Genomic DNA, 12,020 nt, shown 5'->3' on the forward strand with positions numbered 1-12,020 from the left:
CATAGGCAATACGATAAGAAAATTCAAGGAGAGGATGACCACTCATCGCTCTACTATTAGAGCAGCCTTAACCAATGGAACCAGCGACCAACCGGTGGCACGCCACTTTGTGGAAGCACGGCACTCGCTTGCTAGCCTCAAATATCGAATGATCGATCATGTAGCCCCCAGAATTAGGAGAGGGGACAGACATCGAGCATTGTTAAGATGTGAGACAAGATGGATCAAGAAATTGGACGTCATCACCACTCGGGGTGTGAATGAGGCCGTGTCACTAGCATGTTTTCAATAGCCTGCACTATTATGTAGCACCTCATTCATTGACCCATTAGCTATCCAGTCATGAATCTGTTTTGCCAGTGTGTTTTCCCTCTAGTCCACTCATTATTAGTACATATAATTATATAACCTTATCCCATGACCTTTGGTCACTATAAGGCATCTACTATAGGCTCACATAGTTATATAGCTGCATTATTGAGCCATCCCCCATATATAGTATTTATTTTCTAGCCATTTAGCTGCCGTGAGACTTTTTGTCCATAGGCATGTGTATCATGTGTTATTATGTGATTTCTCTCTGCTGTCCTGTGTTACATTACTGTTATTTGTATCAGGGTCACTATCTCGGGTTTCCATGGTGACGGGTCTCCGGGATGACGAGTATAACGCATGAAGTATTTACGTCATCTCCCAGCGCCTCGGCCATTGGGCGGGTCCTGCCAGACGGGCACCGCTGCTGTTCACAATGGGGGGGATATAAGGTGAATACATTGTTTGTTCTTGATTATCCTGATGACAATTTTCATAAAATTGAAACGTTGATACCTGCAAGTTTCATATACCTGAGTGCCGCACATCTGCTAGATTATATATATATATATATATATAATCTGCCCTGTGTGTGATGGCTGGCCTATACGCCGTATATAATTATATATACCTGAGTGCCGCACATCTGCTAGATTATATATATATATAATCTGCCCTGTGTGTGATGGCTGGCCTATACGCCGTATATAATTTAGGGAACACTAAAATAACACATCCTAGATCTGAATGAATGAAATATTCTTATGAAATACTTTGTTCTTTACATAGTTGAATGTGCTGACAACAAAATCACACACAAATTATCAATGGAAATCAAATTTATTAACCCATGGAGGTCTGGATTTGGAGTCACACTCAAAATTAAAGTGGAAAAACACACTACAGGCTGATCCAACTTTGATGTAATGTCCTTAAAACAAGTCAAAATGAGGCTCAGTAGTGTGTGCGGCCTCCATGTGCCTGTATGACCTCCCTACAATGCCTGGGCATGCTCCTGATTAGGGAAGCCAATCCTGGGCCTTTTTTTCAATCCCGGGGATCGGGATTGAAAAATGGCCAATCCCGGGATTCCCGAGATACCAGGGATTGGCTTTTAGATAAGTGGCCGCCCCCTCGCCCCACACCGCCCCACCCACCCGCACATATAACTTACCATATACCGAGGGCGGGCGGGCGGGCGGGGATCATCCTTTCATCGCTGCTGACGGCTTCTGACAGCGCAGCGTGACCTCTCACGCTGCGCTGGGGACCCGGAAGGAGGAAGCTGGGCAGCGTCTGAGCGTCCTGTGGACGCTCAATGCTGATCCCTCAATCCCCGGGATTGGAGCTTCCAATCCCGGGATTGAATCCCGGCCATTTTTGGGCCTAAATCCCAGGATCCCGCCGATCCCGGGATTGGCCACCCTACTCCTGATGAGGTGGCGGATGGTCTCCTGAGGGATCTCCTACCAGACCTGGACTAAAGCATCCAACAACTCCTGGACAGTCTGTGCTACAACGTGGCATTGGTGGATGAAGCGAGACATCATGTCCTAGATGTGCTCAATTGGATTCAGGTCTGGGGAACGGGCGGGCCAGTCCATAGCATCAATGCCTTCATCTTGCAGGAACTGCTGACACACTCCAGCCACATGTGGTCTAGCATTGTCTTGCATTAGGATGAACCCAGGGCCAACCGCACCAGCATATGGCCTCACAAGGGGTGTGAGGATCTCATCTCGGTACCTAATGGCAGTCAGGCTACCTCTGGCGAGCACATGGAGGGCTGTGCAGCCCCCCAAAGAAATGCCACCCCACACCATTACTGACCCACTGCCAAACCGGTAATGCTGGAGGATGTTGCAGGCAGCAGAACGTTCTCCTTAGCGTTTCCAGACTCTGTCACGTCTGTCACATGTGCTCAGTAAGAACCTGCTTTCATCTGTGAAGAGCACAGGGCGCCAGTGGTGCATTTGCCAATCTTGGTGTTCTCTGGCAAATGCCAAACTTCCTGCACGGTGTTGGGCGGTAAGCACAACGACCACCTGTGGACGTTGGGCCCTCATACCACCCTCATGGAGTCTGTTTCTGATCATTTGAGTAGACACATGCACATTTGTGGCTTGCTGGAGGTCATTTTGCAGGGCTCTGGCAGTGCTCCTCTTGTTCCTCCTTGCACAAAGGCGGAGGTAGCGGTCCTGCTGCTGGGTTGTTGCCCTCCTACGGCCTCCTCCACAGCTCCTGATGTACTGGCCTGTCTCCTGGTAGCGCCTCCATGTTCTGGACACTACGATGACAGACACAGCAAACCTTCTTGCCACAGCTCGCATTGCTGTGCCATCCTGGATGAGCTGCACTACCTGAGCCACTTGTGTGGGTTGTAGACTCCGTCTCATGCTACCACTAGAGTGAAAGCACCGCCAGCTTTCAAAAGTGACCAAAACATCAGCCAGAAAGCATAGGAGCTGAGAAGTGGTCTGTGGTCACCACCTGCAGAACAACTCCTTTATTGGGGGTGTCTTGCTAATTGCCTATAATTTCTACCTGTTGTCTATTCCATTTGCACAACAGCATGGGAAATTGATTGTCAATTAGTGTTGTTTCCTAAGTGGACAGTTTGAGTTCACAGAAGTGTGACTGACATGGAGTTACATTGTGTTGTTTAAGTGTTCCCTTTATTTTTTTGAGCAGTGTAATATATATATATATTGTGACAAGAACACTGGGATAGTGTTTGAGGGCAGTTATGTTTGTCCCAGGTTCTTGTCTTACATGTTTTAGAAAGTGTTAACTTCTAGGAAAAATGCTTTTGGTTTTGTCAGAACCTTTTCAGTTTGCTGTAAAAGCTGGGTATAGGCTCTAAGAGAGCGATAAGGAGAGTTCTAGACATTGGGCCCAGTTCGGGTCTTTGGCCTCACAGAGGGCTAATCAGGGTTTCAGCTGTGTAAGAGTGTTATAGGGCTGCTAGCCTGATTAGTATGGGGAGACTGCCTGGGAATGCTGCAGGGTCTGTGTGAGAGGAACACGCTTTCTGATACAAGTGAGCTACACAGTATTTACTGGAGAACTCTTTGTTTTGTTTAGTGACAGTTAGGAATATCCTGTGTTAGTTAGTGCCGGACAGGCAAGGTATTTTCTTTTGGTGTTTGTTTTATTTTCTGTTTCAATAAAACTGGCCGGGGCCAGTTGTACCAGAAACTGGACTTGTGTTGTTTCTCAGCTGCTGCGTGCTGCCATATTCCCCAGGAAGAGGCGCCTTGCACCCCTACAGTGTTACAACATATATATATATATATATATATATATATATACACACACACACACACACACACACACACACACCCCCAAAGGGGAATATGGAAACCAGAGGAAGTCACATGATGTCATTGCAGCTTCCTGACAGGCCACTGCCCCCACTCCACATAAATGCACTGATATAAAATGTCTGCCACTATTTACTTACACAGAGACCCCCCTGTAATGTCACCCACTATTCACATGAGCTGTCACAATCACACATAGCCACAATCACAAGTACATACAGTCACTATTGGTGGTTCTGGGCTCCGGACAGTTCAAGGGAAATCGCACAGTCACAATGGCAGCGTGTGTACCCACCTTTACACACCAGACGAGAGATTTATACACAGCAACACTGATATTATGTGGACACAAAAGTAACAACACAAGTGACACATTAACAGGAAATTGTTTCTGTCACCATAGCGACAATTATCTGGAAATAAGATAATACACAGACACATAAAAAGACTCAACGGAAATCTTTTCTTTTTATACCACTTTATTTCATATCTTTAAAATATAGAGAAAAATCTGTGTATTAAACATTAAAAATACTTTACTCTGCACAACAGTCTATGGGGGTCATTCAGACCCAGCCGCAACAGCGGGCCGCAGCAGTTTGCTGGTGGTGACAAAATGCATATGCACAGCGGCCACACAGACACACACATTGCGGTCACATCCCTGAGGGGTGAACGCGGGAGGGCCGGAACCATTTTCCCGGGGCTGCGTGATGTCACATCTGTGTTCATCTCTGATTAACCCCCTATAAGCTTCCAGAGTGCACCTCATATCTCATCTTTTCCAAGTTACTACAAATGATATGAGATCGGTAGCAGCACTACTTTCAGGATTATTACACAGAACACACATAAGGGCTGACCCAGCAAATAACAGTAACACATACAAGGGATTCATTAGAAATAAGGAAGCATAATCATCATTAAGTCTAATTATCAACTGGTTCTGTGCGGGACCCATACACCTCGTTACTGCCTCCAGCAGCCCCTTGTACTGCACTGTGACCACCCGCCCTGTCTCCCCCCACTACTGCCTCCCACCATCTCACCCACTACTGCCATCCACCCTGTCTCCCCCCACTACTGCCTCCCACCATCTCACCCACTACTGCCATCCACCCTGTCTCCCTGCACTACTGCCACCTGCCCTATCTCCCTATACTACTGCCGCCCACCCAGTCTCCCCCCACTACTGCCACCCACCGTCTCCCCCCACTACTGCCACCCCTCTCCCCACCACTATTGCCACACGCCCTGTCTCATCCCCCTACTGCCACCACCCTGTCTACATCCACTACTGCCACTGTCATGTCTCCCCACACAACTGCCACCCACCCCATCTCCCCCCATTAATGCCACCACCCTGTTTCCCCATCACTATTGCCACCCGCCCAGTCTCCCCCCACTACTGCCACTCACCCTGTCTTCCCCCACTACTGCCACCGCACTCTCTCCCCCAATACTGCCATGCCCTGTTTCCCCCCCACTACTGCATCCGCCCTGTCTCCCCCCACTACTGCCACCCATCTCCCCACCACTATTGCCACCCGCCCTGTCTCCCCAGACTGCCACCGCCCTGTCTTCCCCCACTACTGCCACCACCCTGTCTCCCCACACAACTGCCACCCGCCCATCTCCCCCCAATACTGCCACCACCCTGTCTCCCACCACTATTGACACCCACCCTGTCTCCCCCCACTACTGCCACCCACCCTGTCTTTCCCCACTACTGCCACCACACTCTCTCCCCAATACTGCCACGCCCTGTTCCCCCCACTACTGCCACCCACCATCGCCCCTCCACTACTGCCACCGCTCGGTCTCCCCCTCGGACACCTTAGTGCTGCTTGGGGATAATAATAGGATTTTGGTTCTTACCAGATAAATTATTTTCTTTGAATCCACAGGGGGCACTGGAGTACTCTTGGGATATGGACGGTGCATTAGCAGGGACAGGCACATTTAAATATTTAAATTAGTAACCCTCCACCTCCTCCATACACCAAGGTACCTCAGTGTTTTTACTGAGCCAAACAGGAGCAATAGATAGGATGAACATTAGAGAATTACATATAACATTATAACATAACGGACAACGATAAAGTTGACACATAATGAAATGGACAACTGAACAGTTGACGCGACAATAGATAACAATCACCTTAACAATTGAGCAAGTTGGTGAGAATCCGTTGCCATAAGATCTACTGAACTTACCACAAGACAGGTGAAACTGCTCTGGGTGGGCGTCCAGTGCCCCCTGTGGATTCAAAGTAAAGGATTTATCTGGTAAGTACCAATATCCTATTTTTTCATCCACTATGGGTCACTGGAGTACTCTTGGGACATACCAAAGTTTCCCCCTTGGGCGGGAGAGCTGTTTGGCACCTGTAACACTAGACGGCCAAAGCTAGATGCTGATGCCGCAAACGTATTAAACTTGCAAAAGCGCACAAACGTGTGCACTGATGACCATGTAGCCGCACGGCAAAGTTGCGTCATAAAAGCTCCATGACCTGCTCCCATGACGTTCCCACAGAACGCAAGGAATGTGCTGACACATGCAGTCGGTGTTAGACTAGCATGAAAGTGCACCTGACGAATGGTCAAGTTAATCTATCTGGCCAAGGTCTGTTTGGAAGCTGGCCAACCTATTATGACTGCATCATAGAGAACAAAGAACGTATCCGTTTTACGTACTGTTGATGTTTGGGCTACATAAATGCGGGGTACGCGTACCACATCCAATGTAGCTGGAGTTCCTGCACCCTCTGATAATACCGGAACTACGATTGGTTGATTGATTTGAAAAGAAGATACTACCTTTGGTAGGAAAGCGGGATTCGTCCGAAGTTCTGCTCTATCATCATGAAACACCAGATACGGTGGCTTGCAGGACAAGGGAACCCAATTCTGAAACACGCTTTGCTGAAGCTAAGGCTAGGAGAAAAACTGTATTCCAAGTCAGAAACTTAACATCCACTTGTTGCAAGGGTTCAAAATTTGAAGACTGTAAAAAATCTAAAACCAGATTCAAATCCCATGGCGCTGTAGGTGGTATAAATGGAGGTTGTACTCTGAGGACACCTTGCAGGAAAGTGTGAACAGTTGGCAAAAGGGCCAAACGCCTTTGAAAGTAAATTGACAAGGCAGAGACCTGCACCTTTAGTGTAGATAAACGCAGTTCTCCATCTAACCCAGTCTGTAAAAATAGCAAAAGACGGGATAACTTGAAAGGATAACTTGATGTCGGAAAATTCCAAGCTTCACACCACCCTATATAGGCATGCCAAATCCTGTGATAATGAGCTGCCGTTACTGGCTTTCTCTTTCTAGCATGTAACATGGTTGGTATAACCGATTCTGGAATGCCCTCTCATCTCAAGAGAGTGGTTTCAACAGCCATCCCGTCAAACGCAGCAGCGCTAAATCGGGGTACAGGAATAGATCCTGTTGTAGCATGGCTGGACGTAGCGGGAGTGTCCACGGGTTGTCTGCGAGTAGACCTCTGAGATCCGAGAACCACGCTCTCCAGGGCCAATGAGGCGCCACTAATATGACTATCATGGACTGTCATTTGATCCGCTTTAGCAACCGAGGAAGCAGTGGTAAAGGTGGAAACCTATACACGAGGCTGTACGGACACGCGATTGTGAGAGCATCCATTGCCACTGCCTTTGGATCTTGCGTTCTGGACACATACTGGGGTGTTTGATGATTTTGGCAAGATGCCATTAGATCCACCTGTGGGTAAACCCACCGCTGGGCCAACATCTAGAACACCTCTGGATTTAATGCCCATTCCCCTGGATGAAAATCCTGACGGCTGAGATAATCTGCCTCCCAGTTGTCCACTCCTGGAATAAACACTGCCAGCAATATCACTTGAGGATTCGAGCAACTTCCTGCATGGCTATGCGACTTTGAGTTCCTCCTTGTTTGTTGCTGTATGTGACTGCCGTCACGTTGTCTGACTGAACCTGGACAGTCTGAGATTGGAGCATGTGAACTGCCTGTCACAGCGTGTTGTAAATTGCCCTGAGTTCCAGGACATTTATCGACAGTAAACTTTCTCGGTCTGACCAGAAACCCCGAAACTGACAATTTTGGACCACTGCTCCCCAACCTCTGAGACTTGCGTCTGTCATCAGAATAATCCAATTCCAGACTCTGAACCTTTTTCTTGCTGTGAGATTGTGTACTTGGAGCCACCAGAGTAGTGATATTCTGGCCCTTGGAGACAGCCTCACCATCTGATGAATTTGTAGATGCGAGCCTGTCCACTGTGCGAGAACATCCAGTTGAAAAGGACGTGAGTGAAATCTTCCGAACTGGAGTGCTTCAAAAGACGTCACCATCTTTCCTAACAGTCGAATGCACAAATGCACCGAGACTGTCCGTGGTTTGAGCACTAACTCTACCAGATGATGAATACTTTGTACTTTCTGTTCTGCCAGGTAAATGAATTGATCCAGTGTCGAGAATCATTCCTAGGAATTGAAGTCTTTGAGATGGAATCAGACTTAATTTCTTGAAGTTGACAATTCAACCGTGCTGAACCAGTACATTGTACGTTAGTAAGGTATGTTGAAGGAGTATCTGTTGAGACGAGCTTTGATGAGCAGATCGTCTAAGTACAGAACTATTATCACTCCCAGGGATCTGAGATGAGCTATCATCACAGACATCACCTTTGTGAACACCTGAGTTGCTGACGAGAGGCCAAACGGTAGAGCCTGAAATTGATAATGATTTTGTTGTACTGCAAACCTTAAGTACACCTGATGTGGTGGCCAAATTGGAATGTGTAAGTACGCATCCTTGAGATCCAGCGAAATCATGAATTTATGTGGCTCTAAACCTGCAATCACTGACCGCAGGGATTCCATCTTGAATCTGTAGTAAGCAATGTACTGATTGAGCCCCTTTAGGTTCAATATATGTCTGACAGAACCATCCAGCTTTGTTACTACAAAAAGACTGGAATAATAACCTTGACCCTGTTGGTGATCTGGGACCGGAATCAAACCTTCTGAGTCTACCAGAGATTGAATCACATCTGCAGAACCACCTTCTTGTCTCCTGACACAGGCAGACATGTCTTGAAAAATCGCATTGGTGAAAGACAATCGAACTCTAATTTGTAACATTTGGACACTAAATTGCGGTTCCACCCATCTATGGATGTCTGAAATCACGCCAAGTGAAACGTCTGAAGGCGTGCTCCCACTGTCACGATCCGGGTTATTACCCCCATTATTTACCTGCTAAGTGCCTTCTGAGACTGGCCCGGAATTCCAGGCCTGGATTCCACCTGCGCTGTCTGCGGGCAGCGCACTGCATATCTGAGTCTCAAGGTTCTACTCTGTGATTGCAGAAGCGCTGGCATGGCAACATTACACAAAACATCCATTTGTTTAAAGTATGGCATCTCCTGCCCTCCGCGCCCATTACTGCCGATTCCCACATGTACAGTACAGACAGACTTTCCTTCCAGTTTCAAACATGGGTGCAGCCGTATTTGTTTTTTATCACGTTGTTTTCAGCCTATCCGCTGCAGTCTGGACTCTGCCTATATTATCCAGCCAATCCCAGCTCATCAGCTGGTATAAATATCCTACTCCAGGGCTGGATAAGGGTCAGTGCTTTCGTTGTCAATCCTTGCATACATGTCTCTCCTGTTTGGTGAATTTCCAGCTTGACTTTCCAGGTACTCCAGCTCCTGTGATTCAGCTTCTCCAAGAGACCGGCACCAATTACCACCCTGCGGTGCAGCCTGACTCCTGCAGTGTTCCAGCTCTGCTTCCTGACTATCTACTGCGATCCTGACATCGGCTTCCAGCTGTGGACCTGCTCTGCTTCCAGCTGTGTCTTGGTATTGTTGCTACTTCCATTATCTACAGCATCGCTCACTAGCCTCTGTGGTAAAGTGTCACTGGCTTCCAGCTTCCAGCAGTGCTTGGTGTTACCATCTGCCTACAGCAGTGCTTCACGTCATCTCTAGCGGTATTCATATATCACTCTGCATCTCCTTCTACACAACATTGGACCACAGTATTCATCAATGTTCACCATCAAACTGTTGCTCCTGTGGTGAGTTCAGCACATCTTTCCTCACACCGATTCCGTTCGGCAGTCTCTGGCAATTCTATCTACTTCACTTCAACCTCAGTGTATCAGTGCCTATCCCAGTCTCCTGTCTACCACCTACTAGGCGGTACTTGCTTGTTTCCGCATTACAGCGGATAGCTGTAGCCACAGACTTTTCAACTCCGGATTTTGGCAAGGACTTTTGTCATCTTGTTCTGCATAGCCACAGTCTCAAATACCTTTTGCATTCTCAGGAACTGTACTGCATTTCATTCTGCACTTAACTGTTGAAGATATCTCATTGCCAAGATATATACTGTGTGTTCAATAAATTGACTTTTATATTTTACTCCATTGTTGTGGTCACGCCTTCGGGTTGATGGTGTTCAAACATCCTGCATTTCTAGGAACCTAATCTTACCTCCACGGTTCACCTACACGCCAGCCCCTACATCTGAGGCTTCCCCCAGTCAGCCTCAGCCCTCAGTTGTGACACCCACAACTGAAGATCCGAGATGGGCTGGAAGCCCGTCATGCCACTGGCTTGTCGGTCGTCTTAGTGTCATGACGGTTAGTGGTTTGTTGAAAACCACGTCATCTACCATGTCTACTGTGTATGGTTGTTCCTCTAGCATGGCCTCGAAAGGACTGAGGTCTATAGGATTTGAATGCTGATCCAGAGAATTTCCATTTAGGAACCTGTAAAGGCAATGGTAGGAAAACAGACTTTCTCCCCGTGGCCTGAGAAATCCATTTGTCCAATTCAGGACCAAACAACATCTCGCCAGCATAAGGCAATGCATCTATTTCTCATTTGGACTCTGCCTCCGCCTGCCAAGAATGCAGCCAAAGTGCACGTTGTACTGCAACTTGTGAAGCTGAAAGGTGAGTACTAGCCAGGCCGACGTCCATAGAAGCCATACCTAGATACTCAGCAGATTCACAGATGTTCTTCTTGTAGGCCCAACTTAAGCTGTGTTGCCCATGCAACTACAGCCTTGTTAATCCAAACTCCAACCAAAGCAGGTCTAAGCAACACCCCTACTGCTGTATACACTGACTTTAGCATAGCTTCTAGCTTACACTCTGATGGGCCTTTAAGCGTCATAGCAGCTGGAACTGGAATGGTTAACTTCTTAGAAAGTTTTGACACCAAGGAATCCACAGCCAGCCAATTTCACTATTTAGACGTCATAGACTCTGGGAACGGGTAACTAGACAGAAACCGCTGAGTCATAGAAAACCGTTTATCCGGATTCTTCCATGCTTCTGTTAACTGCTTATTCAGAGAATCTGAATAAGGAAAACACACCGGTGTTCTCCGTCTTTTAGCAAATAACACTTCATCATTTGAAAGAGGTTCTTCAACCTCCGTAAAATTTAGAGCCTGATGTACTGCCCTGATGAGATTATCAATGGCCAGACTATCAGTAACCTCATTATCTGACTTCTGGCCCAAATCACCTTCCTCATGTTCCTCTTGAGCAATCAGGTCTGGCATTGAATCGTCAGAATGCAACACAGCTGACACTGGTAAGATATAAAACAAATGCTATCTTTCGGAACTGAGCTAGACTTGGACTTTTGTAACCCTTGCAAAGTCCTAGACATCTCCTGAGCCCCTTCTGGTATTACCCTAGCCTCAGATCTAGCCGTCTTACGCTCCTTTCGCGCAGCGGCCAATTCCGATTGTAACCCAGACATTACCCAAGGAGGATCAGGTTATGGGTTCGTATTTGCAAGACATACTGTATGCAGCAGTTCAGTCAGGTAACACACTCTCACAGACCTTGCAGCTAAGCTGCTTTTTTGATTTTGCATTTACCTTACTCATTATGTACACAGACAAGTAGACAAAAACAGACAAGTCCCACGACTCAGTAAAAGTGTAACTAAAGTGTGTATAACCCAGAAGTGCAGTATACGTGGGACACACTGCAATCAGTGAAACCTGTGCTGTACCGAATTCCTACTAACACACCACCTCCTCCAGTGGCCGAGTGTTGTAGGACAGCAGCAAACTTCCTGCAAGAAGAACCAGGAAGTAAGGATAAAATGGCGTCCTGCCATGTGCATGCCTATACTCAAGTATAATAAAGCATGCAAGATGAAACTTATCACCATATTAGCCAATATATATTGCGTTCAGCCTCCCCCCTCTCCTCCTTCTGAAGACAGAGTCGCGGCAGCCGCCGTACTCCTCTCCTGAGCACCGAGAAGCCAATTGCTGCAGCAGCAGCACAAACAATCCCGGACCAAAGCTTCTTAATAATCTGGGAAGGGATTGAGTGTAAA

The 12,020-nt window shown here is 47.3% G+C and overlaps 1 protein-coding gene across 1 annotated transcript in view; it reads left to right on the forward strand.

Moving 5' to 3' along the window:
* LOC134984926 (uncharacterized) overlaps positions 1–12,020 on the forward strand; it is a 171,983-nt gene that overhangs the window by 99,912 nt on the left and 60,051 nt on the right. The window contains 1 exon segment of the mRNA XM_063950387.1: positions 10,493–10,610. Within this exon segment, the coding sequence (XP_063806457.1) occupies positions 10,493–10,610 (118 nt within the window).

Source organism: Pseudophryne corroboree (genome assembly GCF_028390025.1).
Source record: "Pseudophryne corroboree isolate aPseCor3 chromosome 3 unlocalized genomic scaffold, aPseCor3.hap2 SUPER_3_unloc_97, whole genome shotgun sequence".
Lineage (NCBI taxonomy): Eukaryota > Metazoa > Chordata > Amphibia > Anura > Myobatrachidae > Pseudophryne > Pseudophryne corroboree.